Source organism: Falco punctatus, assembly GCF_963210335.1.
Source record: "Falco punctatus genome assembly, chromosome: 12".
Lineage (NCBI taxonomy): Eukaryota > Metazoa > Chordata > Aves > Falconiformes > Falconidae > Falco > Falco punctatus.
Window position 1 is genome coordinate 34,116,985 of NC_137592.1, and position 26,517 is coordinate 34,143,501.

The 26,517-nt window shown below is 50.4% G+C and overlaps 3 protein-coding genes and 1 long non-coding RNA gene across 7 annotated transcripts; 3 read left to right on the forward strand and 1 right to left on the reverse strand.

Annotated features, from left to right (window-relative positions):
• Positions 1-668: 668 nt before the first annotated feature.
• Positions 669-20,118, forward strand: POLR1B (RNA polymerase I subunit B). Its single transcript, XM_080408226.1, has 15 exons — positions 669-869; positions 997-1,164; positions 2,949-3,095; positions 4,107-4,239; positions 5,268-5,404; positions 7,169-7,392; positions 8,904-9,075; positions 10,694-10,865; positions 11,652-11,933; positions 12,530-12,663; positions 13,081-13,251; positions 13,873-14,029; positions 15,310-15,506; positions 15,917-16,170; positions 18,458-20,118. Exons 1-15 carry the CDS (start codon positions 726-728, stop codon positions 19,338-19,340), a joined length of 3,375 nt encoding a protein of 1,124 aa, XP_080264352.1. The 5' UTR covers positions 669-725; the 3' UTR covers positions 19,341-20,118.
• LOC308072008 lies at positions 19,486-20,330 on the reverse strand. Its single transcript, XR_013931457.1, has 2 exons — positions 20,125-20,330; positions 19,486-19,661 (listed from the first exon to the last, which is right to left on the reverse strand). It is a non-coding gene; the product is annotated as an uncharacterized lncRNA (long non-coding RNA).
• Positions 20,331-20,375: 45 nt separating this feature from the next.
• PTCRA (pre T cell antigen receptor alpha) lies at positions 20,376-23,782 on the forward strand. 4 transcript variants are annotated; one of them, XR_013931455.1, is made up of 6 exons: positions 20,388-20,633; positions 20,756-21,067; positions 21,255-21,296; positions 21,654-21,791; positions 23,168-23,231; positions 23,463-23,782. XR_013931455.1 is itself a non-coding variant. In XM_080408273.1 (5 exons), exons 1-4 carry the CDS (start codon positions 20,582-20,584, stop codon positions 21,761-21,763), a joined length of 516 nt encoding a protein of 171 aa, XP_080264399.1. In that variant the 5' UTR covers positions 20,393-20,581; the 3' UTR covers positions 21,764-21,791; positions 23,168-23,782. The 4 variants fall into 4 exon arrangements, 2 of the variants coding, with proteins under 2 accessions (XP_080264400.1, XP_080264399.1); XR_013931456.1 differs by having other exon boundaries at positions 20,391-20,633; positions 23,168-23,268; XM_080408273.1 differs by having other exon boundaries at positions 20,393-20,633; positions 23,168-23,782.
• CNPY3 (canopy FGF signaling regulator 3) lies at positions 22,096-26,390 on the forward strand. The gene is made up of 6 exons (XM_080408266.1): positions 22,096-22,459; positions 24,418-24,541; positions 24,803-24,899; positions 25,352-25,474; positions 25,645-25,762; positions 25,884-26,390. Exons 1-6 carry the CDS (start codon positions 22,294-22,296, stop codon positions 26,102-26,104), a joined length of 849 nt encoding a protein of 282 aa, XP_080264392.1. The 5' UTR covers positions 22,096-22,293; the 3' UTR covers positions 26,105-26,390.
• The last annotated feature ends 127 nt before the right edge of the window (positions 26,391-26,517 follow it).

Below are 26,517 nucleotides of genomic sequence, written 5' to 3' on the forward strand. Positions count from 1 at the left end.
TGGTGTTGAGAGGACGGCGGGGTACAAGCAGTGCTGGCACCCGCCAGGCTCCGGTTTGTCACCAGCCACCCCCACGTCAGCATGTGCGTGGGGGGCTGGCAGAGCTTGTGAGTCTCCGGTGACTTACCCACATCTCTCCTAAACCATCATTAATTAAAACATGCAAACCCCACAGGCTGCAGCGTGTCCTTGTGGCAGCGGGTTCTGGGGTGTCGGGTCCCCTGGGAAACCCCCCTGTGGTGGGTGTCACACACACCCCTTGCCATGTAGGACCCCAGGAGCTGGCCCAGTCGTGCAGCAGTGCTGCCGGGAGGATCATATAGCTGGGGGCACGTCTGGGGGCGGCAGCAGTGGGGGGACATGACACGGCTGGGGGTGACTGTGGGGCACTGGGTGGGGGGACAGGGCTGGGGGTGGCTGTGGGGCACTGGGTGGGGGGCAGCGGTGGGGGGACATGACACGGCTGGGGCCGGTGGTGGGGCAGAGGATGGGGGGCAGCAAAGAGGGGCACAGCTGTGTGGGGCAGGGAGGGCCGGGGGGCGGCTCTGGGCAGCGGCGGGCGGGCCCTGAGCGAGGGTGGGCTGCACGCGGGGGGGTGGGGGGAGGGGAGGGGGGAGCGTGCGCAGGCGCGCTCGCCGCACGCGGCCGTTTGTGCCGCAGCGCCCCCCAGCGCCCCCCAGTGCTCGCGCCGTTTCCCGCGGTGAGGCGGCGCGCGGCGGGCGGGCATGGCGGAGCGCAGCGCGGACCCCGACCCCCACCGGCTGCGGCCGCGGCCGCCGCGCAGCAGCGGGGCCCGGCGCGACCTGGCCGGTGCCCACATCAGGTCCTTCAACTACGCCGTCAGCGAGGGCGTCTACCGCGCCGTGCAGGTTTGGGGGGCGAAGCGGGGTGGGCCGGGCCTGGGCCTGCGGCCTCACCGCCTGTGGGCCTGGGCCTGCGGGCTGTGGGCTGCCGCCGCCCCCCGCCGCGCTGCAGCCGGTGCCGGTGCCGTTGCAGGAGCTGTGTCCGCTGGAGCTGGCGCTGAAGGACAGCCGGGTGACGCTGACTCTGGCGGGGGTGTCCCTCGCCCCCCCCGCCGTGCCGGCCGGCGCGCTGTGCCAGGAGCGCAGGGTGTTCCCCGCCGAGTGCCGCGGCCTGCGCAGCACCTACCGCGGCCGCATCGTGGTGAGTGCCCGGCTGCCGCCCGCCCCGCGCGGTCCCTGCCCCGCGGGGAAGCCCTGGGGGGCACGGCCCCTCCCGCGTCCCTGCGGGCTTTGGCGAGCGACCCCCCGCCCGGTGCCATCCGCCGCGGGGGGGGGCGGGAGCTGCGCCCCGCACCGGGCCCCGCTCTGCCGCACTGCCTCCACACGGGTCCCGGCGGTGCTCCGAGGAAGGAGACGGTGTCATCCCAGAGAGCATGGCAGGCCATACCTTGCTCCTGCGGGAACCCTGATTTCAAAAGCAGTGTTGCTGCCGCATGGAAGTCAGCGGTTATGAATCGCTCTTGTTCGCATCATATGTTCATCCTGAATTGCTCTGAAATTTCCCTAGAGAAGGAGAAGCACCTCCAACAAGTGTTCTCCTTTGTACTGTGAAAGGAGCGCGCAGCCATTGCTGCTTTCATTTAAAGTTGTGCAGTTGTGTCTGAGCTGTTCGTTTGCATGAGGCACCCGGTGCAAAGGAATGTTTGCTTGCCTTTTCATTTCAGCCTTTTTTTTCTTCTTTGTCCGAAGCATTACAACTTAACAGTCATAAAAGCTACTGTAAGTGTAGCATCTTATCTGAAGATGAAAGTGGAGCAGTCAGAGATTGTTCACTGCCATTTCCCCAGTGACTCTGGGGTTTTCCTGAGCTAGAGGTGCTTTTATTTTTCTTTCCCATCAGTTTTTCCAGTGTATGTTTAATTGTAAGTGCTTGGAACAGTTGGAACAAAACATTTTGCTGTGCCTTGTGTGAGAAGGTACTGCCTTGTGCTGGGACAGGTTTGGTTAGTCTCTCCTGCTGCCAACCCTTGCCCAGCAATCAGCAGTGTGTAATCATTTCTTGTTGCCACTGAGCTGCCTTTAACCATGTACCCCTCCCTTAGATTCTTCTGCCCTTCTCGTTTCCCCAAGGTGAGAAGCAGGCCCCTGTCTGCTGAGCTGCTGCTGCTATGGGAGCCACTTTGTACCTGTAGTCATCGCTTAAGCTGGAGACCAGAACTGTGCAGAGGTGTCAGTGTGAGGCTGCACTGTGGATTTAGAGGGGCACAGTAACACTTCCCTTCCCTAGTAATCCCTAAGGCTCGGTTAATCTATGCTGATGTTTCTTTCCTGTGTGGCAGCAGCTCTTTTAAAGCCTGTCATCCTGCATATAACGTTAGGATTGTTTATGCCCACCGTGCATTTCATTACCTTGTTTTGTACGATAAAGGAGTACTTCTGCATGTGTGCTGCCGGATCTTGTTATTGTTGATAAATCATTTTCTTTCACACACGCTTTTCTTTCTCACTTTTCAGATTACCTGTGAACATGTTAAGTGAACAAATCTTAGGAAAGGTCTCTGCAAGCTTGTAGTTTGGAAGTCCTCTCACTGAACGCTTTCTGTTTTCTTCCACTTTTTCTTCTAACTGTTAACTAACTTCTGAGGTTTCCTTTCCTATCCTGTGGCTGCCTTTTTTTATTTAGGCTGCTCTGTTGAAGTGTCTGAAAGGCAAAGTAGGCTCTATCAACTTTGTTCCACTCTACTAAACAGCTTCTTCACCTTCTTCTAGGCTTGTATGATTTTCTTCAACCTGTAAACCCACGTTGACTGTTTCCAGAGCATCATCTTTATGCATGTATCTACTGGTTCTGCTTTGTATTATTACATTTTACAGCAACAGAAGTTTGTTAAACAGGTTGTGGTTATATTAAATGTATGGCTGATATAGCAGGAAAGATTAAAAGGGCAACTTAATTTGCTCACTCTTTGCATTGTGTCATTTTAGGCTGACATTAGCTGGTCGGTGAATGGTGAGCTACAAGGGACTATTAAACAGCCCCTGGGGTATATTCCAATCATGGTGAAGTCCAAATTGTGCAATCTCTATAATCTTTCTCCACAAGAGCTCATGCAGCACCATGAGGAGGAAGAGGTAATGGGGATGTGGTGGGTCAGGAAAATCTGCGTTTTACATGAGCAGTGTATCAGACCAGCTTCTCTTTACAAGACTTGAGCATTTATATTTTGTTTCAAGTTCCGCTTGCTGTTTTCTCTGAACATACCCGGTTTACGGTGGTTCCATACAGCATCTTGAAAAAACTGCAGTCATAGCTGTCTTTGGATAGAGGGATCTGTTCGTGCTCACACCTGCAGTTCCAGTGTATGATTTCTCAACTGCTAACCAGCAGCTGAGGCTGTGTTGCTGTGAATGGGCATCTGGAGACAAAGATTCAGAGAACAGACATTGAAAGAGACATTTTTATTCTCCGTTGTCTTTGGCAGCTCTTTCCTTGTCTCCCCAGTAGCATGTCAGCTGTCGGTAACTGAGTACAGAATTATTTAGTGCTGTATTTTGCACTCACAAAAAGAGTGAGCAAGCTATGAAAGAAATTCTATAGTGGCATACTATTGCTGCCCCCGTAGTATGCCACTTGTATCTTTATTCATGGTATTACTCGCTGCCGAAACACCTTGTGTCTAATGCCATACCATTTGGGGAGCTATACATTTATCAGTGTTAAGCTTGTATGTGACCAGAAGGAGATTTTCTGCACTGAAAATACCTCTGGTTTATAAACTCAGAATGAGAGCTTCAGACTATTTATTAAAAAAATAGTTAACATCAGCTCTCCAAATCCACTCAGCTGACCACACAGGTTTTTTTGTTGGTTTTTTTTTTTTTTCTTCCTTCCTTTAAATTGTGGAATATGCATCCCTTTCCTTGCACTTTATGCTACATTTATACTTAATAGTCACTGGCAAGGAGTGCAGCCTTTCCAAATGCAATACTGAAACGTATGTCTTGCTATGTGTTTAAAGTTAAACCACTACATTTTTGTGTTTACTGTATAACACAGTATAATACAAGCGGGTTTGTCTCTTACTTTAAATGCTGGGTTATGAGTTTCTAAGCATGTTAAAGTAATTTTTGTTCTCCTGCAAGGAAATGGGAGGCTACTTCATAATTAATGGCTTAGAAAAAGTTATTAGGATGCTGATTATGCCCAGGCGAAATTTCCCTCTTGCGATGACAAGACACAAATGGAAAAACAGAGGCCCTGGTTTCACGGAATATGGTAAGCTGAACAGTTTCCTGCAGCATCCTGCTAGTAACTGCTTGGGACAAACAGGAGTGACCTAGCTGACTCCTGGTAGTTTGTTTTACTGTAGTTCTTGTATGATGTTTCTGGGGTTTAGTAAATACAAAAATACAGGGTGAGCACTGCTGTGGTGGTGCAAGCATGAGGCAGGTGCTTGCCTTGTGGGAGCTGTCTGAGCTGCCCATGCTGAGCGAGGTGGTGTGTTCCAGGCCTCACAGTACCTGTAACCTTTTGGTTTGTGGAAGGTGTAACTAAAACCCTGTCTTCAGTAGAAGTCAGTGTAAACTTCTGAACTGGACTGATTTAATGGAATTTGTTTATCCATACTTCAGGATGGCAGATTAATGTACATGAGAGCAGGTTAACTAGATCCTTGGCTGACCCATACCTTTGTCATGTACACTAAGTAAAAGGAGTTTAAAATTAAGCCAGAAAAGTTAGTTTTTAAACTCCGGTGTTACTAGCTGCTGCTTTGACTGGACCGTGGTGCTTGAGCACACACCATAATTCCACATTAATTCATTTCAAGGCAGTGCCAGTTTAAACGGTCCCATTTGTTTCATTTTTCTTTGTCCTGCAGTGGATAGCAGGGGGCAGGACCAGGAAACGTGGGTACCACCCTGAACACAGGGATGTGAAAATGACCAGAGTGCAATTAGGAAGAGCACTTGTGTGTTGCTGTATCTTACAACCTAAAGTTACAGGCAGAATAGTTGGGGCCTGGGGCTTTCCTTTTCAAGAAAACTTTATGCATCTTCCAAGCCTCTCAGCAAGTGTGCTGGCTGTCCTGTGACATTTGTCCACTAAGAACTGAATTGAGCTGGTAGATTTATTTGAAATGGCAGACTGATGCTGCAGCTAGTTATCTACCTCCTGTTCTCAGCCACGAAGTACCAAAGTTTCTCTCATGAATTGTCTCACACCTGTTTGAACATGTCACAGCAATGCAGCTGGTTGGTTTTGTAACAGCTCATGTTGTTCTTTGCTTGTGTTAATTTTTGCAGGAGTAGTGATGCACTGTGTTAAGGATGAGCACACTGCAATAAACATGAACCTTCACTACTTGGAAAATGGTTGTGTCATGTTGAATTTCATTTTTCAGAAAGAGTTGTTCTTCCTTCCTTTGGGATTTGCTCTGAAGGTAAACACTTAATGCTCGTGCTTTCTGTGTTGAATAAATACGGCAGTTTTGCTAAGCATTTTTATTTAAGTAACAAGAAGCAGCTAATTCCATGTTAAGTATGTTCAGTCATCCTTCCTGTAGTGGCTGAAGAACTACAGTCGAAACAGGTTTATGCCTGTAATGTAAAAGGAATGTGGAGGGGGGAGTCAGGAGAGGAGGGGAGAGTTACGCATGGGTTTCATGGCTTTTTGCTGATAAAGGCTCTGGATGAATAGCTCTTGGAGGATATAAATGTTTGTCACCTAATGTGAAAGATCTTGGGAATCTTTTTTAAGCAGGATGACAGCTGAGTGTTTGGTGAGTGAACAACATTAATGATTGAAGTCAGGTTGTCCCATCTGAAAGTAAACAGTGAATGGATTTTTTTGTTTGTTTGTTTGTAAGGAGAAAAATAGAATGCTGTTTCTGATTGGAACTGGAAGCAGTGAAGATCTGGAAGGGTCTGTTTGAGCACATTTGATGGATGTAAACTGTTCTTTGGATAGCAGGCAAAAGTTTCACTTGAGCCAAGACTTTTTAAATTACCATGTAAAAGCACGCTTTCTGGGGTGGCAGATGCAGAGCACTTCAGCAGTGTATTTCAGCTACAGCAGCAAATTGTTAGAGCAAATCAGTGGCTACATGATGGAAGCATCGTGTAAATCGACCTTGGTGAATTTGTATCTTTCAGCCTGCTGTATTCACATTGCTGTTGCAGAATGCATTTCACTTTTCCTTGAATGCTTTTCTTTAACTTCTGTTTTCAGCAAAAGTAGTTACCAAAAGTAGCTGATTAGCTGTTTTTTTAATATGAAAAGAAATTGTACTAACTTTCTGGTAGCTCATGGGATCTCAGGGTAAGCAGGCTGTTTGTCTGAAGTTCGAATTCTGCCATAAGTAGTCATGGTGGGTTAGCATCCACCCTCCCCCTGCATCACTGTACTGGTTTCCTGTGGCCCATCCAGGTCCTGCTGTGGCTTCTGTTCTGGCTGTAATTCTGGTGTCTTCTTGCTGTGTGGTCATCCCAGTGCTCTCTATTGTACAAGAGGCAGCACGTGCTCAGGCTGCTTCCAGATTGTTTGTATCATGACTACCAAGCAGCAGAACTGAGCTTACATTGCCCCCATTCATAAAGAAATCTGCCTTGGTTTTTCATGTAGCCTTCAATTTTTCCTGAACTTTTTGAAGCTTGCTTAAATGTAATGAACAAATAGTTACTTAAGGTTGAGGCACATTTGTCAGTAAATACAGAAGTCATTGGTGGACAGAGTACTTGCTTAACTCTGACAATTAGAAAACTATTAGGAAGCCATTATAACACAAAGAGCTAACTAAGAATGTTGGATTTAGGTATGAGCTGAATTGCCTTTTGGTTTTCATGAGAAGTAGCAGCTTGAGACAATGGTGAATTAAATTCATGTTTCCATGTGAATTCATTCTGTAAAGATAGTAGTAATTTTTACTAAACAAAAGAAACCTGTTAATTTAGAGGGTGCAAGTTCCATTTTTTCCAAGGGTCTCATTGGATTGGGAGTACTTGTGATCATCATCAAGGTATGAATATCCTGTGCGTTACTCTCTAAGCACCTCAATCCCAGGGTATTTTTCCATTTGCATGGCGGAAAGATATTTCCAGAGGACTGGAAACCTAGGTTAGTGGGGTGCCCTAGTTTTTTTGCTGTGTTGTATGGACAGGTGCTGCTATGACATGTTTTTCTGATCTGATACACATCTATCTTTCAGGCATTAGTTAATTTCCCAGACTACAAGATTTTTGAAGAGTTGGTCAAAGAAAAGGAAAGTGACACCTTTTATGTGAACTGCGTTACTGAGATGATGAGAGCAGTAGTGGATGCAGGCTGTTTGACACAGCAGAATGTCCTCGAATACCTGGGAAGGAGCTTCAGAGTAAAACTTAACCTTCCTGAGTGGTACAGCAATGAACAGGTGGCAGATTTCATTTTGAAGTATGTATGTATGCATGTAGGAGCGTGTGATTCAGTGTATATTGAAATTATAGGCAGGTTTAAGAGTACTCTGCCGTATGGCATCAGGCTTTGTTACGGTTTTCACATGCATTTATAGAACAATAGCCAGGGACAGTTTCTGATGAGACTCCAGGTTGTTCCGATAATCTGTTTGTGGTGTTCAGAATTATGTGTTTTAGTGGGTTGATACAGGTATCCCCAAAATGATTTCAGGTGTCACTTGCTATTTAGATAGGATTTTCTGATGTATTTGATGAAAAATAAGAATATTTTAAAAGAGAAGGTTAAAACTAGGTCTGTGACTGCTTGAGGCCGTTGAACAGAAGCACTGCAATTTGCAACACTTTATTAGTGTCACACAGTCATTGGCAACTATGACAAGAATTACATTTATCTTTTAAAATTGTAATTAGATGCTGTAAAATCTTGCTTCTTCCATGGAATAAGTTAGAAAGGAAGGAAGAGCTGGCTTTGAGACTGTTGGTGTGACAGGCATTAAAGTAAATAATTTATTTTCCTAGTAAATTATGTGTTTGCTCTTTAAGAGGATTTTTAGCACAGGAAAAGGATCATTTGGGGTGCCCAGGTCCTCGAGTGCATAGGGAGTGGTCAGGTTGCTGGAAACACAAGGTCGGCCTGCATGTGCCTCAGAGGGCCACTTAAAAGTCCATAGACCAGCTGGAAGCACAGAACGTTGTACCTAGGATGTGAATGGATACTTTCAGGAAAGTTGGAATTGCTCCGATTTTCGTTGCGAAGGCTTCAGTAGAGGGCGACGTAGGGCAGAAGTGAAAAGCTGTAACAATCTCTGAGTGCTGACACAAGACTGTTGTGTCTTGGAGTGCAAGTGATCTCAAGCATCTTGGGCAGCACTGGATCAGCTTTAGTGAGACTTAGGTGGGGCTTGCCTTTTTGCTTATGCTAGAGTGGTGTTCAGCCCAAAGTTTTCCACACATGGGTTGATAGCAGTGGGCATTTGGGTTTTCTGCAGCAGGACACTGATAGTGTTGACAGAAGTATTTTGCAGCTTGCTACTAGTTTGCAGCTCAGATTTGGGGTGGGGTGCATGTATGTGGATATGTGCCTGTGTTTGATTGGTGTCATAGCTACTGTAAAATAACATGCAGACCCCAGCTGTTGACTGGTCCTAACTTAAATACCTGTTTACATGAACTGTACTTACAAGGACATCTGACGTCAGGGTGTGTAAAATCAGTCTTCCACAAGGTTCATTTTCATCTAATCATCCAGGTATATCCCTAATAAAACTAGCCCCTTAAAAGGCAAGTTGATCGTTTTTCAGATCCATCTCTGGATTTGTGGGGGTTTTATTATTATTTCTTGAAATTTTCTTCTAATACTAAGAGCAACTGGAAAAGCCTGTGCCTTGTCAGGCTTTTTAGCCAAAAAAAAAAAAAATTACTTAGGAAAAACTTGAAGAACTGCTAGCATGAAGAGACAGTGTTAGCTGTCCTCCTTTCTTCCTCCAGCAAGTGTATCTGCATACACCTGACAGACAGAACTGAAAAATTCTACCTGCTCTGTATGATGACCCAGAAGCTGTATGCTTTTGCCAAAGGGGAGTGCATGGAGGATAACCCAGACAGTCTGATGAATCAAGAAGTGCTTACCCCAGGACAGCTTTTCCTTATGTTCTTAAAGGTAAGGTCTTGTGGGGTTTAAACCTGTGAATGTATTGGTTGTCCAGTCCTGACCACACAGTGACCATGGGGACAGGAGAAGTCCGGAGGCCAGGCTGGAGAGCAGGCAGCCTGGGTGTGCTGTGAAGGCTGAGAGCATGCTGGATGTAGTCTGACCAGGCAGTGTAGTTGAGGAAGGCTTGGCTGTCTCGGTGTAGGGTGCTGAATATGCTGAAGAACAGCCTGTACAAAACCTGGAACACAGAGCTTCATAGCCTTCCAGAGCAAATGAAAGTGCCCCATTCAGGGTGGGAGTCTCAGGAAGGAGGAATATGAATCCTTCTGGTGTTTGAAGAAGGTTTGGAAAGAGCGTACTTCTGTTGTATTGATTGATATGGGAGTGGTGGAGACCTGCCTGTGGTATTGCTGCTGTTTCACATGGCCATGTAAGACAATAACTGCCCCCCACCCACACCCCCTATCTTCCAAAAGTGATGATTCATGATGTCATCGCTCTTCCATCTTTAAATTCCTTTATGGATCAAGAAGTTGATAGCATGCTTCTGACTTAGAGTTAATGTATCACCGGTGATGTAAAAAGGCAGTTTCCTGTTCTCTTCCAATTCAATTCGAATTCAGTTTATTTCTAGGGATTCGTCATTGCAGGTTGCCAGGAGGAAGGTATTCCTGTTCAGAAGCTTGACTATCCCATGAAAATTGTTGTGAAGCAGTAGTTCCCATCCCTAAGTAAAGATACTTCTGAGTTATTAGATATTTTTTTTTAACTGTTCTTTTCTGGTTTAGCTGAAATTTTCTTTAGCATTGTTTTTCTGAAAGGGTACTAAAACCTCTCTAATACTTGAGTGGTTTCAGTGAGTTTAGAAATAAAATAGTGAGTTCTGTGAAGCATTTTAGCCCTATATGGAACTGCCGCCAGGAACCAGGTAAGGCTGCTTTCCTGCCTGGGCCTGTCAGATCAGCAGGGGGAGTGAGTTAACAGCCCCTTTTTGAATGTAAAGATCCTACATAGACTGTAGAGCATACAGTTAGACACAGCGTGGCTGTATAGAGTAGATTTTTACTAAGAGTTCAAAGCATTCTTGGCTAACGTATGTCCTTTTCCCTGTTTCTATATAGTATCAAAGATCACAGCAGTGATCAAACTACAGTTTAAATGAAAATCCAGTCCACTGTCTCAGCAACATCTGAGTACTGTGTGTCCATGGCCTTCAAGTTTTGGTATCTAAACTTACTTAATAATTTGGGTTTACTTCATCACTGTATTTAGCAGGCTAATCAGTAGAGTTATTCGTGCGGTCAGATTATAGTACAGTTTCTGGTTTTGGTTTTGTTTATGAAATTCTGTTATTGTACTCTGTTTGCCAGGCTCGTCACTAGTCTGGGTGGGATTGATTACTAAGCTGTTGGATGGGGGTTTTCTGTACAAGTCTGTGTTGGTGTGAAGTGTTTTGATAAAATGAAGTTGGTGTGGGAAATAGAGCTGGAACTTTCAGCTTGCTAAAAGTTGTCCATCCTGCTGATTTCAGAGGATTTCTGTAGCACATCCAACTGATCTGAAGTTTTACCTTGAGCTTTTATTTTCCTGTTTTAAATTTAAATCTCTCACTTTTAAACCATAGGAGAGGCTTGAAAGCTGGCTTCAATCTGTTAAGTTTGTTTTGGAGAAAAAAACAGAAAAGGCAGATATCAGCATAAATGCAGACAGCTTGGTGAAGGCATTCGGCCTGGCAACAGACTTTACCAAGCCATTTGAATATCTTCTGGCAACTGGTAACCTGCGATCTAAAACGGGTAAATCTTCAGGCTGAAGAAGCCTTTTTTTTTCCTGCTAAACAGGATGAGAGACAACATAAAACTGAGCTCTTAACTGAAAACAGCTGCTTTTATGCAGGCATAACTGAATTAGTGAAAGTGGTTTGAGCAAAGGAATAGTTGAAGAGAAAGGTGAGATTTCTCCTCAGGCATAGACTGTGTGCATGGTGTAAACAGGTTAGCTATTAAAGCAAAGCCTTTACTCAGATAAACAGTTGAAACTAAATTTAGCATTGTCTAAAACAGCAACCATATTTTTTTCCCCCAAAGACTTATTTCTTCATAAAAGGTGCAGTGTGTAAGACAGAGAAGGGGCATTTATGTGTCAGGACAGCCCCACTGGTCACGTGATCTTAAATGCCTTCACTAATGTAATTTGAAATTCACCTGGTACTTCCCTGAAGTGCCTAGTGTGGTGATGTAATGGAATGTTGACTAGAAAATGCAATGAGATCAGAAGGCCACAGACCTTCAGTAAAAAGTACCAGCTGCAAATCCCCAAGTCACTGCACTGGGAATGACTTTCACGTGTTTCTAAAAGGAGCTGGATTTTAAGCAATAGCTTGTAATTCAGTCTCTGGGCCTCTTACAGGACACAGAGTTGCCTGTGCACAAGCAATAGCACATGTGCTTTCTGTTGTCGGCATCCTGTGTAAGCATCTTTAGGGCTTGTCAGTGAAAAATAAGGAACTGCCTTATAACATCATACTTAATTTGTTACAGCTGAATGACATCCTGACATAAAATTTCCATTTTGTTTCCCAGGCCTGGGCATGTTACAGGACAGCGGTCTGTGTGTGGTGGGTGACAAGCTAAATTTCATTCGTTACCTTTCCCACTTCCGCTGCATACACAGAGGGGCAGCATTTTCACAGATGAGAACTACAACTGTCCGCAAGCTGCTGCCTGAATCCTGGGGGTTCCTGTGCCCTGTGGACACCCCAGATGGAGAACCCTGCGGTCTGATGAACCACATGACAGCTGTGTGTGAAATAGTGACAGAGATGGCACCTGTGACAGACATTCCACCCTTGTTATGTTCCCTTGGTATGTTTTACTGGCTTGATCACTGAACAAAGCAGTCTTCCTTTTCACCTTTCTGCCCTGCAAACTTGTATCTGGGCAAGGTTCTCCAGATACCATCACTGTACACTGTTGAGAAGGTGAAATCGAGTTAAACCTGTACTTGCTGTGCTTCTGCTTAGTGGTATGTAGCACCTTGCTTCTATAGGCGTGTCAGCCTTTTGGAGACCATAAAGTTCAGTGTAAATCTCCCTTAGCTTTGTGCTGTAGAGTGAAGATGTTCACTTAAGCACAAGGGATTGCACAGTACAAGCTCTAAGAAATTGGACCAAGCAGTGACTTTCTAATGCTGCTGATGGCTTGAATTAAACTGCAGCTCACTTGTGATTACCACCGTAACGGGAGTCCTTATTCAGTCAGAAAAGTGAGGAGGGAAATGGCATTCTTAGTTGTGCATGCATCGTTATTTTCCACTAAGTGATCTACAGCTTTGCCCTATCAATCTGAAATTTTTTGATGTCTCAGAAAGCTTTTTGGTGTGGATTGAGTCTTCCTGCAGAAATGACTTCTGTGTTTTCTTTGCTTTTTTGACTGTTCCTTCTACCGACCCCCTCTTACAGGTGTCACCCCCATCGATGCAACTCCAAGCAAGCCTTACACAGAGTGTTACAGAGTTGTGCTGGACGGCTCTGTAGTGGGCTGGGTGGAGCGAGAGTTGGCTCCTGAGATTGCAGAAACCCTTCGCCGTTTCAAGGTTGTCTTGTCTAAAATGTTTCCTAGCTAAGCAACCTCAATATGCAGTGGTCAAAAATAGGCATGTTTGGAACTGTATTTTAAAACTTCCATTAATTTGTTGGGTGTTTTTTTTTTATCTGACCCAGTAAGTTATCTTTGACTGTATGCTAGTATTGCAGTGGGCGTTTCTGTTTTTCTTGCTTATATCCATACGTTTGGTCTGCTGGTTTATGAAGTCGTTTTTTCTTGAAAAAGGTAAGATAGACTTATTCAGTCCTTTCTTTGGTGGAGACTTTTCTAGAAGTATTTTAAAATGTTCTCTGGCATTTTATATTAGTAGCTACACCTTTGGTTGATGTTTTCATTGTGTTGGATTCAGCTTAACTAAACCAGTGTTGGTTTCTGTTTCTAAATTGATATTTCTTTTCACAAACAGATAACACAAGAGAAGAGATTTCCTGCACGGGCAGAAGTGGTCCTTATCCCAATGACTGGAAAACCCAGCCTCTATCCTGGGTTGTTCATTTTTACTACCCCTTGCCGGATGGTGCGGCCTGTCAGAAACCTGTTCTATGGAAGGACTGAATGGATCGGTACTCTGGAACAGGTGGGGTTTGCCTATTTCTTTTATAAAGTGCTGACTATTACAGATGTACCTGGCATCAAAAACAATGTGGGTTTTTTTGTGAAATATATGTGAAAGCAGCTGAGGGTTGGACATAGGGAGCTTGTGTTGAACAGCTAGAATAGGTGGCCAAAGGGTTTTCTCACCTTGTGCTAGTTGGTTTCCATGCCTTAGATGGATTGTAGGGATCTTTTTGAAATACTGAAAGCTGCTTTCTCAGTACTAACTTTGCAAAGCTTTTAAGGTGAAGGATTGCTGTCTTGTGTGTATGGTCTCACCTCTGTTACATTGTGTTCTCCAAATTGGCTGCGGGCAGCCGAGCACTGGCTTGCCAGAGAACTTGGCCATTTGGAACAATCAAAACAGGAGACAGGAAGGAGTTTTTGTATTCCCATGCTTGCTTTCCTTGCAGTTGGTCAGTGATTGTGGTAAGTAGTTTAACAGCTGTCTGATATTTTTCTTGCCCGCTAATTCACTAAGATGAAGGCAACAACCACAGCTAAAACTGAAATGAATAAAAAAAGACATTGAGGCAGCTTTGTTTTGCTTCCTTCCCTTTAAAAGAAGGAAGCAAGTGAGCATTGTCCCATTTGATGCTTGCAGATCTTCATGAATGTGGCCTCGCTGGAGTCAGAGGTGGAACCCAAAGTGACCACTCACCAGGAGCTCTTCCCTCACAGCATTCTGAGCGTGGTGGCCAACCTCATCCCATTCTCTGACCACAACCAAAGTCCAAGAAACATGTACCAGTGCCAGATGGGTAAGTGCTGTAGTACTTAAAATATTATTAGGTGCTGCAAGTCCGTGGGCAAGAAGGAAGAAGGGGCAAAAAACTCTCTCTTGTGTCTTCCTGCATTCCCAAATAACAGCTCTTTCCAGTCGTCGTTTCAACACTGACATTTCTGAACAGCTATTTTTTTTATGGCAAAGTAAATGAAGTTCATTGTCCTGGCTGTCTTCCAGTGGGCAGTTCTAGGTCATTGCACTCATGTTACTTTAGTAAGTTTTGTTTGTTTTTTTTTCTTAATTTGATGTTGTTGATCATACGAAGGGCATGGCACCAGCTGCTCGTGTCTGACAGCTGTGCTACCAACAGTCCTCTCATCCCCACAACTGACAGAGGTTAACCTACTTCTAACCAGCAGCTACAGTAGATGCTCTGCAGTAGTTAGTGTGAGGTTTCCTTGCCACCTGTTTTCAATGAGTGGCTGCAGTCTTGACAGTGCAGCTGTTGAGAGGACACTTGCTTGGCATCTGTAGCAAGAGAGTAATACAGCACTGTGGCAGCGGGAGAGGAGTGGGGGGAGGTTCTGACAACTATTTGAGAAAGATTTAAATTGATTTATTTGGTGTCTGAAAGAAGGTGGGATAGGGTATTTAGTGGGGTTTCAATCTGCTGGGGTACAAGTGATGTGCAACAAGCTTATTTTTTGTAAAAAAAAAAAAAAAAAAATCATGCTAAATGTGTAGGTAGGGATTTCGAGAGCAACTCTCATTTCCTCAGTACCATTGCTAGCAGATTAAATTTCTGGCAATATGATCAGAAAGATGTCCTTAAAACACTACCGCTTTTTCATACCTTTCTGAAAGTACCAACATGACTGTTTAAAACTTGTTTTCCTTGTCAATACATTGATACTGCAGCAGCAAATACTTTTTGGCCTGGAAGTAAGTAAGGTGTGTCTCACTATGGGAAGCTCTGGGGAGAGGAGACAAAAGCCCCCCAACCAACAGCAACAAAAAGAAACCCAAACAAACCAAAAACCACTATACCGACCTGATTGAAGATTTTGAAATTGCAGAGAAGACACAAAATTACAAATAGTCCTTTATGAAATGCCGTGAAAGGAGTTGAGTAATGTGGTTCTTAGAAACTTTTGTAGCTGGACTAGGACAACTACTAAATTCCAAGGGGTTTAAGATCAATAATCCCTCTAAACTGTTCTTCCGCTTTCTTCTTAACAAGGTACACAGAGGATGAAACACAGATGTACTTTGAATTGATCCTGAATAAATGCAACTTTCTATCTGTCTTTATAGGAAAGCAAACCATGGGGTTTCCAGTTTATAACTACAAGGATCGCTCAGATAACAAGCTGTACCACCTTCACACTCCCCAGAGCCCTCTGGTGCGGCCCAGCATGTATGACTATTATGGTATGGACAGCTACCCGATCGGCACCAATTCAATTGTGGCTGTCATCTCCTACAGCGGCTATGACATGGAAGATGCAATGGTAAGCCACCAAAAGGAGAAAGCCTGCTGTCCTCTAAAGGAGTTTGATGTGGAGGACTGGGAAGAAGAGTGGTACCTAGCTGAGCAAAGACCATTTTCTGCTTCTGCTAGTCCACAGAGCCTGTTAGGGCAGATACAGGAGCAACAGCAGTTAAGAGTTTTTGCACAGGTAGTGCTGGGTGTACTGAGAGTAGAGCAGAGCTCCCTCCCTTATGCAAGGCAGCAGCAGGGCGTCCAGCATTGGCAAATACTGGGGTTACAAGAGATGCGGGCCATTTGGACCAGTGACTTGCTGGGAGGCTTTGTTTAGGAAGGCAATGTTGAAAAGGTACACATGGGATTGGAATGTAAATGCTGTCTTTGTTGAAGTTATTAGCAAGTGTTTAACAGGCCTTTGTTTCTTCTTTTTAGATTGTGAACAAAACTTCCTGGCAGAGAGGGTTTGCTTATGGAAGCGTTATCAAGATGGAGAGCATTGACCTTTCCCTTAAAGCCAGCAGGACAGGCGACAATTTAGTATTTGGCGTCAGGCTCGGTGATCCGAATGTTACAGAGAAGTTGGATGCTGATGGACTACCTTTTGTTGGCTCTCTCCTACAGCCTGGGGACCCTTTCTACAGCTACATGAACCTCAACACAGGGGAGACCTTCACTATCTACTATCCGTAAGTACAGCTTGTCCCTCTTGGCCCCGCATGCTTGGTGGTGAGCAGTCTTGAGAGCTCCTGGCCCTGATGAGCTTCAGTATTTTTTCCTCTAGGTGTTCCCTTTCCTTCTCACAATACTGTCCATATCTTGACAGAGGGAGCATGAAGTTCATGTTGCAGGTGACTCCTGTGTGTGTATCATGGCTTTTCTCTAAGCCAATGTGTGCTGCAGAGCCTGACTTCTCCCAGGAGGAAAATGTGAGGCCAGTAAAAAGAAAAGACTTGCAGAAATATCTTGCTGCTTCCCAAGGACTGTTCCTCTGCACATGCCCCACAGTCGTTTTCTGTAGCTTTTTGTTAATTGACTCGCATAAGCTGTTCTGCCTGAAAAACCCAAAGAAACACCAAACAGAAACCCAAACTGAAGTGCCTGGTCCCAGAGACTTGCCAGAAAACCTTGTAAGAAAAGTTGTTACAGGCTTAGGGGTTCAAATATAATTTTTATTAACACTGCAGCTTCCAAACCGCTAGATTAAAATGTGTTAACTACACCCTTCCCTCCCTCTGGGATATTTTGGGGCAAAGTTTTGCAAGATTTTTTAACTTCAGTTGAAAGAGAGAAGGCTGCTGAGGCTTTCATTAAAATGCTCTTAATTCTTTTAGGGAAGGGAAGCAAAAACATTGACAAAACCTGATATATTTAAATGCATCCTGTGCTCCCAGTCATCTGTACAACTTTAGGCTTTGACTGTGTCTCTCTACAGCATTGATAGAGTGAGGATAACACTGTGTAGTTTGAGGAGCACTTGAGTAACGCAGTAATTGGCATTACTGGGAAGGATTGTTTGTGATAAGTGGTGCCTTAGCTGTCCTGAGGAGACTCCTGTGGACTCATAGAATTAGTCATCGTGGTGACAGAACGTGGCAAAGAGACTGGGCACATGGTGGTGGGGATCTGTAAGCTCAGCCCTGTCCTTGCACTTGTGGAACCCTCTTTGGCTCTCCCACCTCACGCTCCTGTGTCCTAGCTATCTCATGCTAGCCCAGCTTTAGTTCAGGTTCCTTATCTAGAGAACCATTTTACTGCTGTGCCATTGAGCTTTTGTTTATTGATGGTCCAAATCAGATAATTATTTCGGTTCCTACAGAGAGACAAGGTTCCCAGCTCTCGGTGTCGGCTGCTGCCCCCAGTTTGCCGAGAGACCCTGGGCCCTTAAGAGGGAGTTCTCCCTACTGTCCTAGGTTCCCAGCTCTCGGTGTCGGCTGCTGCCCCCAGTTTGCCAAGAGACCCTGGGCCCTTAAGAGGGAGTTCTCCCTACTGTCCTAGGTTCCCAGCTCTCGGTGTCGGCTGCTGCCCCCAGTTTGCCAAGAGACCCTGGGCCCTTAAGAGGGAGTTCTCCCTACTGTCCTAAGTGCTGCAGACACTGCTAGATCTTATGTGTGGCTTGGAGGGGAGAGAGGACAGAGGCTTTGGCTTCAGCACGGTTTTAGGGGTATTTCTGTTTTTTCTGGTGATGGCCTGTACCCTGGTTGCTTTTCAACACAGCAAAATAATAGCTTTGAAACAGAAGCTAAACTTAGGTATAGGCCTTCTGCAAACACTGTTTATTAGGACTTCAAAGGAGAAGAGTAATCTTGTCTTAACATAGGACAAAGTGTATTTATTCCTTAGCTGTCATCTCCAAATGAGTGGAGAGTTTGGGCTGGAAGTTCTGTAACAACAGTAAATCCTGCAGCAGACACCGGGCACATGGAACATCAGGGTGAGGGTTCACCTGGAGAAGCAGCACACCCTGAACTTGTTGGCACTTGTTGGCAAAGCCCTCTCAGCTCACACTTTGCCTTCTCTTTGCTTTCCACTGAACCCAGTTCTTCATTTTTATATCCCACAAAGATGGTGCAGATTTCTTGGGGGTAGGGAGAGGGACTGCTGCCTTAACACAAACAAATGGCACTGGGGTGCAGTCTCCCAGTTAAAACTGTGATACAGATGAACGTGGTTTAAATGAGCTTTATTTTAAATCATGGGTGGCACATTACCTGATCACCTGCAGCTATGCTTCTAGTATTAGAAAAAGCAGATGAATGGCACTTGTGTGATGCCAGGGTACTTCTTCCTTGCTCTCTTATGCAGTCTGATTTCCTTCACTACTGAATAGTACTTTTTAAGAATGGTGGTGTCCCCAGCTGTCCCAAGGCATTTTATGAGACTTGGGAAGCCGTTTGTTTTCTTCTCCTTCATTTGCTTTTCCTAGATAAAAGCACATCTGACACCTTTGCTGTGATTGTTTCTCCACCTACACAGGAATAAGGAAGTTGGCATTGTAGACAACATCAGGTTATGCAGTAATGACCGTGGCACTGGGAAATTCAAGAAGGCTTGCATCACTGTGAGGGTTCCCCGAAACCCAACTGTTGGAGACAAATTTGCCAGCCGTCATGGGCAGAAAGGTATCCTGAGCCAGCTCTGGCCAGCTGAGGATATGCCGTTCACAGAGAATGGGATAGTACCAGACATCCTCTTCAACCCTCACGGCTTTCCCTCCCGCATGACCATTGGGATGTTAATCGAGAGCATGGCGGGGAAGTCAGCGGCACTGCATGGCGTTGCCTACGATGCCACTCCCTTCACCTTCACGGAGAAGAACTCGGCTTTGAAATATTTTGGTGAGACTTTAGTGAGCGCAGGTTATAACTTCTTTGGGACGGAAAAGATGTACAGTGGCATCAGTGGCCTGGAGCTGGAGGCAGAGATCTTTGTGGGAGTGGTGTATTATCAGCGCCTGCGCCACATGGTCTCAGACAAGTTCCAGGTGAGGACAACAGGGCCCCGAGACGCTGTCACCAACCAGCCTGTCAAGGGGAGGAATGTGGAAGGTGGGATTCGCTTTGGTGAGATGGAGCGTGATGCTTTGCTGGCTCATGGCACATCTTTCTTGCTGCAAGACCGCCTGTTCAACTGCTCTGATGGCTCCATAGCCTATGTCTGCATGAGCTGTGGCAGCATGACTTCTCCTGTGCTGGAGAAACCACCGCACTCCTCCTCTGTGACAAGCAACAGGAGGTACTCCTGCTCTGTCTGCAACAAGGTGGATACCATAGAAGTTGTCCCTGTGCCCCATGTCTTCCGTTACTTTGTGGCAGAGCTGGCAGCCATGAACATAAAAACAAAGCTCAATGTGGAGTAGTCCTTGAGCACAGTGGTGATGATGCTGCGAAGGAAGAAGCATGTGTCAGCCCTGCTTTTGCCCCCTGCGGGTTTCAACCTTTAAGTCAGTTCTCAGGTTCTTTGAACGTTTGCAAGATTAATTTTACATTTTGTATTTGAGACAGGGTTGTTTCCAAGCTGAACAGTGAGGAAATGTGGCTCTGTTGAAGTTTGTTTGCACTTCCTGAAAGTATCATTAGCTGTTGAGATGTGGCGTATGGAAATCAAGCAATATCACTGTTCCCACGGGGCTGCTGGGTCGAGTGGTGGGGGTTCTTTGTTCTCAGAGCACTGGCTGCAGCTGCAAAGATGAAGAAGTCATGAGCCAGCATGAAACGAATGCTGGAAATGATGAAAAAAAGAAGAGATTGTTTTGAAGAAAAATCCTTGTGAAACGTATGCCTTAATGATGGATACGTGTTAAAAGTGATTGGACATATTTTGTTTGCTTTATTTCAAGACATATGCCTTGAGACTCACGAGGAAGGCCCAAGGCTCTGCTGCAGGAGGCCGCAGCTTTGGCCGCAGGACACAGGAGGCCGAGCCGGGGCCGCCCTGGGTGCGGTCGGTGCCGCGGAGCCCAGCACGCCGCGGCACCCGGACAGTGGCCGTGGTGCGTTCCTCTCTGCCTGGAGGAGGAGAGGAAGGCGCGGGTCTGGCCGCAGCCGGCGCTGCGGGCTAGGCGCCCTGCGACTCGCCGGTGGTTGCTGGCCCCTCCCCCCTGACGCTTCTTGTTAAAAGTTTTTTGTACGTTTCTACGTCACCTGTGTGCGGAGCCGTGCGGGGGCCGCTCCCAGGGCTTGGGGGGGGGCGGCAGGCGGGAGGCCGTGGGGCTGTCCCCCGTGGGCGAGACGTGGGGCCGCCGCACGCCCGGCGGTTCCTGGCCGCTCTGCACCAGCCGCAGCACCTCGGCCAGGGCTGGCGCCGGGGCCGCGGCCTGCTCCTGCTCCTGCTCCATGGCGGGGCGGGCCGTACCACCGCAGCGCCGGGGGGGCGGCCGCACTGGGCCGTACCATTGCAGGGGAGGGCCGGTACCACTGCTGCTGGGGGGGGAGGCGGGCAGCGCCATTGCAGGGGAGCCGGGGGACAGCGGTGCCGCCGCCGGGGGAAGCGGGAGCTGCCAGGCTGAGGGTGCCCCACCGCGACACCAGGTGCTGGGTGACGCAGCTGGCGGTGACGGTTGGGGCTGAGCCCTTGGCAGCCCCACAGGCAGTGGCTGCTATGGAGGTGACCTGGGTGCTGCTGGCTGCTGCACTGCTCCCACTGCTGCCCCGTGAGTACCCCCAGGAGGGACAAGGCCTAGGACAGGCGGGAGGGATGCAGGCCATCCAGCCTGGTGGCTGCATGTAGGACATGTTGGGGACACAGTGCCCCTAACCCCTGTTCCGCTGCCAGCTGGCAGGGCTGCTGCACCACTGCCCACCCTGGCCCCACCGCTGAGCATGGTGCTGGCTGGGCAGCGCCGGCAGCTGGTGGTCTGCGTGGTGAGTGACCTGGCCCCTGGCTCAGGCCACACCGTCTGGATCTCTGGTGGGAACGGCAGCGCCCTGCACTCCTTTGCCTATGGGGTCTCCCAGGAGGATGGTGGCACTGTCTGCACTGTCTCCCTCCTCCCCGATGACCTTCTGGATGAGGGGGATCTCTCCTGCCATGTGGGGCCCAATAGGACCGCCCCAGACCACAGCTCCAGCCCCATCCACATCACAGGTATGGCCCCCTGCCCGTCCATGCACTGGTGTCCCCCAAGGATGGGGGCTCCAGGGCTGGTGGGGAGCAGGTGTGGGCCCCCCAGCACTGCCCCACAGGCAGGCACGGGAAGGGGTTTGCGTTTGGCCCCGCTGTACATCTGGCACTGACCTGCTGCTGCCTCCTCAGCCGTGCTCTCATCCCACAGGCAGTGAGGCAGCAGCAGAGCCGTGTCCTGGTGGAATGGCAGGTGAGTCTCCGGGCCACAGCAGGAGTGCTGGTGCCGGGGAGGAAACCTTGCTGGGCTGCTGGCAGGGAGCTGAGTGGGGCCGTGTCACAGTCGAGGTGGGTCCCCACAGCATCGTGGGGCTGGCTAGGTGGGATGAAGCTCCGTCTCAGTAGGGAAGGTGGGTCGGAGCCAGCCTGCTCTCAGGGTTAGCACAAGGGGGATGCGAGGGTGACAAAAACCCACAACGGACCCCCAGGGAGCCTGTCAGACCTGAAGTCTTGGAATGCTTTCCCTGCGCTGGCCCTGTCACAGCCCCGGAGGGGACATGGGAACAACGGTGTGCCTGTGCCAAGTGTCACCTCGTCTATTCTGTTGCAGTGCCGCCAGCGGGCACCTCGGCAGCCCTGCTGGTGGCCGCCCGGGTGGTGCTGCTGAAGGTCGCGCTCTGCGATGCCCTGCTCACCTCCGTCCTCCTCGCCCGTTGCTGAGGGCCCAGGCGGAGGCGCGCCCCGAGGGGTGAGTCCCACTGGTGTGGCCGGGCAGCGCGGGGGGCACCCAACAGTTCTGGAGGTGGGGGGGGAGCCCCCCAAGTGCTGGAGGGAGAGGGACCCTGTGTTGTTCAGGGGGGCAGGGAGGGAAGCCTGTGTGGGTGGGAAGGGAGGGCAGCTACAGCTACGGGTCTGGGGGTGGCGGGGACCCCGCATGGCCGGGGGGCCGGAGAGTAGCCCCAGCTACCTGGGTTAGGGAGGGGGCCCCAGCCACCTGAGGGTAAGGGCAGATCTCCGGATTTCCGGGCAGGGGAAAGTGTCGGGGACCCGGGAAGGGTCGGGGCGCGCCCGCCCCCCGGCCTGCGGACCGGGGCCACGCGCGCTCCCGCCTCCACCCACGTGGGGGCTCGGCGGGGCGGCCCACGGGCCATGCAACGGCGGCCGGGCAGACCCTGGGATCGCTCGGATTGGCTGGCGGTGGGCGGGCGAGGATTGGTCGAGCGGGCCACGCGCGCCGCTGCCATTGGCCGATGCCACGCGGTTGCTATGGTTGCCCGGCGGGGCGGGCGGGGCGCTCCCGGAAGCGTGGCCCCGGAAGCGGAGCCATGGCGGCGGCGGCGGCGCTGGTGCTGCTGGCCGCGGCGCTGGCAGGAGGCGACGACTCGGACTGGGTGCGGCTGCCCAGCAAGTGCGAGGGTAAGCGGGGCCGGGGGGGGTCCCGGGAGCCCCGCTGGAGCGCCTGGGTTCGGTTTAGCGGCGGAATCCCGCCCGCCGGCTGCCCGGGTCGGGGGGATTAGTGGTGCGGAGGCCCTGAAGCTCGACTGCGGCCTGCCCCGCGGTAGGCCCGGCTGTCCCCGGGCCCTGGAGAGTGCAGGGGCGCCTGGCAGTGGCGGCTGCTGCTGTGTGTCTGGGTGGGAGCGGGTGCCCTGCGGTGCCCCGGCAGCGGAGCAGAGCCTCTGTAGCGTGTCCCTGCTGGTGGCTGGCTTCTGGCCCCTAGGTGAAAAGTTTAGGGGCGCCCCAGCAGTCGCTGCTGTTTCCAGTAGGCACGTTGCCTGGCGGGTCATCGCTGGGGCTGCTCGTCTCTGCTGCTTGCAGTTCAGCCCCAGTTGTACTTCCTCCCTGAGCAGCCACTTGATTCACAAGGATTCAAAGGCTTTGCAAGCAATCCAGGGCAGACCTTTGCTGTCTGCCGTGGTCTCCTCTGTCTTTGCTGTGCAGGGACACGTGGAGCTTGGCAGCAAAGAGAAAAGGAAGAAATGAAACTCGAGAGCTCTTTGCAAAGCTTTCCCTGCCGGGGAAGCAGCTCTGGAGACACTGCTGTCTGAGCTGTGCTGTGACACCTGCGTAACCTTGGAGAAGCACCATAGCGAGCACTGACCACGCACTGCTCCTCTTCCTGCCCAGGCTTGGAACCTGTGTCAGCATGCAGCGATAGCCATGGGCAGCATCTGGACAACCGGACCCAGCAGTGAGTGCTCCTGGTGTGTGTGGGGATGCTGCAGCAGGTGTGTGGAGAGAGACATTCTCGAGGCCCAAGTCCAGAGGGGCTGCAGGGAGCAGCACTCTTTCCACCTGAGAAATGGCTGCAGTCACCTCCAGCCCCTGGTGTCAGCAGAGAAAGGAAAGTGCAGGAGGTGCATGCAGGGCTTCTTGGCACAGCAGCCCTGGAAAAGCCACCTCACTCTCTTCCTGCCTGCAGCACATCGCTCTGTTCCTGCCATTGCCTGGGAGAAGATGCAGTGCTCGTCACTGTCAGACTGTTCCTGCTGGGGCCTGACCTTTCTCCCAAAGTGGGGCTTGAAGAAGAGATGGCTCCTAGCAAACAGGAGCCCACAGCACAGGACAAAGTTTTCTCCAGCCTCCTGGGACCCTGGCTTCAGGGGAGGAAGGACCACATGCCTAGCTTCCATCCCTCCACATCTCCACTTGTAAACTCCTGAGACATTTCTCTTCTGCTCCATGTTTCTATAGCTCTGTTGGACCCTGTTACAGAAGGAATAAAGCTTTTGTTTCCTTTTAGTTTTCATAAAAGCAAACGTGCACTCTGTTGGTGCTGTAGTCTCTGCTGCAGGCAGTGCCCCGTGCAGCATTGCTGGGGCTGACAGCCTCTCATGTGGTGGCACAGTCTGTGGCCAGAATCTTGTCCTGTCACCTGGCTCGCTGAGCACTACCAGCTGCTGGATCCCCAGCACAGCCCTCACGTCCCCAGGGCACTGGAGGGACTGGGATGGGTTGTGCTGGTGTCACAAGGCGGGGCTATGACCCACACTGGGGTGTGCATTGCAAAAAGGCCCCATGCTGTTCCAGGAGGGAAAGGGGAGCAACTTGTGGTGTAGAGGCCAGTGCTCTGGTGGCTGCGAACTGGGACTGCTGGGAAACATGCAGGCGCAGTCTGCCTTCTCAGCTGTGCCACAGCAGCTGGCTGCATGGATGCTCTTACGCCATTGATAGGGGTGTTCCTTCTTCAGAGAATCTCCAGTGGAATTGGCTGAGCCATACCCAGTTATTTCTTTGAATAGCTGAGGCATCTGTTTCCTGCTCACGGTAGCTTGGGTGCACCCGACTCCTGGTGCTTGTTTCCACTGCTGTTCTGTGTCACGCTGCCCACCAGAGCAGTGAAAACCCCTGACCTGCCTGTGCTTTCCTTCCTGCAGTGTGCAAGTATGTGGCAGTGGAGCTGAAATCTGCTTTTGAGGAGACTGGCAAGACCAAGGAGGTGATTGACACCAAGTATGGCTTCCTGGATGGGAAGGGCTCTGCTGTGAAGTACACGCAGTCGTAAGTGAGGGGGGAACGCAGGGGCTGCTGTCACTGCCTGCGATCTGCAGGGCCGGGGGCTTCAGGAGCCTGCAGGCAGGCTGCACTGTGCACATCTCAGAAAATTAAACCGTGCCAGGGCTGGTGGGCTGGGCAGAGTGGGCAGCTGGGGGATGCCCCTTCCGCTTGGCAGCCGCAAAGCACTCCCCCATCGCACTGGCTGGGCTGGGGCTACTCCCGGGGGGCCGTGCCGAGCCTGAGCCCTCTCTCCTCTCCATGCAGGGACATCCGGTTAATCGAGGTGACGGAGAACATCTGCAAGCGCCTGTTGGATTACAACCTGCACAAAGAGAGGAGCGGCAGTAACAGATTTGCAAAGGTGAGGGCTGTCCTGCAGCCCCTTGCTGCCAAACCCTCCTCCCACCCCTGCACTGCAGGGGCACCGAGCTGGGCTTTGTTGCCCCATCCCCTGGATCCCCTGCCGGCACCTAGCGTGCAAGGCTGCATGTACCCCAGCACTGTCCCTCAGGCCAGGTGTGGGGTCCTGTCCTTCAGGGGGTGGGCAGACCGCCACCCTCGCCTGCAGGGAGGCAGCCAGGGGCCATCTTGCCTGGCTCATGTCCCCCTGTTGTTTTTGGGACCGGGTGTGTAGAGGCGGACTGGCCGCCGTTTGAGCCCCATCCTGGTGATGCTGATGCCCTGGGGACCCTGACTGCAGCTGGTTTGCCTGTACCCATGTCCTTGGGCACGGTCATGTGGCTGGTGCCGGGAAGGGGCAGCTGGAGCCAGGTGGGGGGAGCGCTGCTTCACTGGGTGGCACCGCTCCCCCAGGGCATGTCAGAGACCTTCGAGACTCTGCACAACCTGGTGCACAAGGGCGTCAAGGTGGTGATGGACATTCCCTATGAGCTATGGAACGAGACCTCTGCTGAGGTGGCTGACCTCAAAAAGCAGGTACCCAGCGTGGTGGGGTTGGCTTCCAGCGACCGTATGGGCTGGAGCACAGGGGAGAGAGCACCTGGGGGTGCACTGCCGGGAATGGGGGTGTCAGCAGGACCCGCTGCCGTGGCCCTGTCCTGCCCTGGCAGCACGTGGCCGGATCTAGGCTCTCGTCTTCATGCTAGTGCGACGTGCTGGTGGAGGAGTATGAAGACGTGATCGAGGATTGGTACAGGAACCACCAGACAGAGGATCTCTCACAGTTTCTCTGTGCCAACCACGTGCTAAAAGGGAAGGACACAAGTAAGTCCTGGCTGCTGCCAGGGGCAGCGCAGGTGTGCTGGGGAGTATGGGGGAGAGCCCCACCAGGGCAGGGGGAGCCCCGCTTCTCCCTCAGGGCTCCCTCTGCCCCTCTCCTCCCCAGGCTGCCTCGCAGAGAAGTGGACAGGCAAGAAGGGTGACCTGGCAAGTGTGGGGGAGAAGCAGAGCAAGAAAAAGAGCAGGAAGAAGAAGAGCCGGAAGGATGAGAGCGTGGGGGCTGAAAGCAAGGGGGCTGCCAGCCTCCCGGCTGCGGGGCAGGCCCTGGAGGAGAGCGGGGTGCAGGAGGAGGCTCCGCTCACCCACAGCCCGGCCGATGAGCTGTAGGCACACAGCCCCAGCCCCCGGGGCTCTTACCCTGCTGGCACTGGCGGGGACCAAAGGAGAAGGGACTTGCGGCATGGGCGACATGGGGGAGGCTGGAGCTGACTTGCCAGCCTGGGTGCAACCCTCTGGGCAGGGGGGTGGCACAGAGCCCCCGGCCCAGCCCTGTGGCCTCTCTGCTGCAGCTCCAGGTGCAGTTGATCACAGGCACTGCCCCAGCGCTGGCTCCTCATCCTGCCCGCGGTGCCTGTGCCCTGCCACACTGTAAATAAAGACGTTTTCCCCAGAACGCCGCTGCTGGCCCTGCTTCACCCGCCGTGCCAGGGCAGGGGCAGCTCCTGCTGCGGGCGGGGGCTCCGATACCACTCTCTGGCCCTGGCGGGGTGGTTGCTGTGGGACCCCGGCCCAGCTGATGC

What these genes read in the sequence shown, in the direction of transcription:
- POLR1B (XM_080408226.1), top strand. Translation starts at nt 726, where the DNA reads ATGGCGGAGCGCAGCGCGGACCCCGACCCCCACCGGCTGCGGCCGCGG. An exon ending in GGATCGGTACTCTGGAACAG is followed by an intron (nt 13,252 to 13,872) that starts GTGGGGTTTGCC and finishes TGATGCTTGCAG; the next exon opens with ATCTTCATGAATGTGGCCTC. An exon ending in CATGTACCAGTGCCAGATGG is followed by an intron (nt 14,030 to 15,309) that starts GTAAGTGCTGTA and finishes CTGTCTTTATAG; the next exon opens with GAAAGCAAACCATGGGGTTT.
- CNPY3 (XM_080408266.1), top strand. Translation starts at nt 22,294, where the DNA reads ATGCCACGCGGTTGCTATGGTTGCCCGGCGGGGCGGGCGGGGCGCTCC. An exon ending in GCTGCCCAGCAAGTGCGAGG is followed by an intron (nt 22,460 to 24,417) that starts GTAAGCGGGGCC and finishes TCCTTCCTGCAG; the next exon opens with TGTGCAAGTATGTGGCAGTG. An exon ending in TGGCTGACCTCAAAAAGCAG is followed by an intron (nt 25,475 to 25,644) that starts GTACCCAGCGTG and finishes TCTTCATGCTAG; the next exon opens with TGCGACGTGCTGGTGGAGGA.
- PTCRA (XM_080408273.1), top strand. Translation starts at nt 20,582, where the DNA reads ATGGAGGTGACCTGGGTGCTGCTGGCTGCTGCACTGCTCCCACTGCTG. An exon ending in ACTGCTCCCACTGCTGCCCC is followed by an intron (nt 20,634 to 20,755) that starts GTGAGTACCCCC and finishes TTCCGCTGCCAG; the next exon opens with CTGGCAGGGCTGCTGCACCA. An exon ending in GTGTCCTGGTGGAATGGCAG is followed by an intron (nt 21,297 to 21,653) that starts GTGAGTCTCCGG and finishes ATTCTGTTGCAG; the next exon opens with TGCCGCCAGCGGGCACCTCG.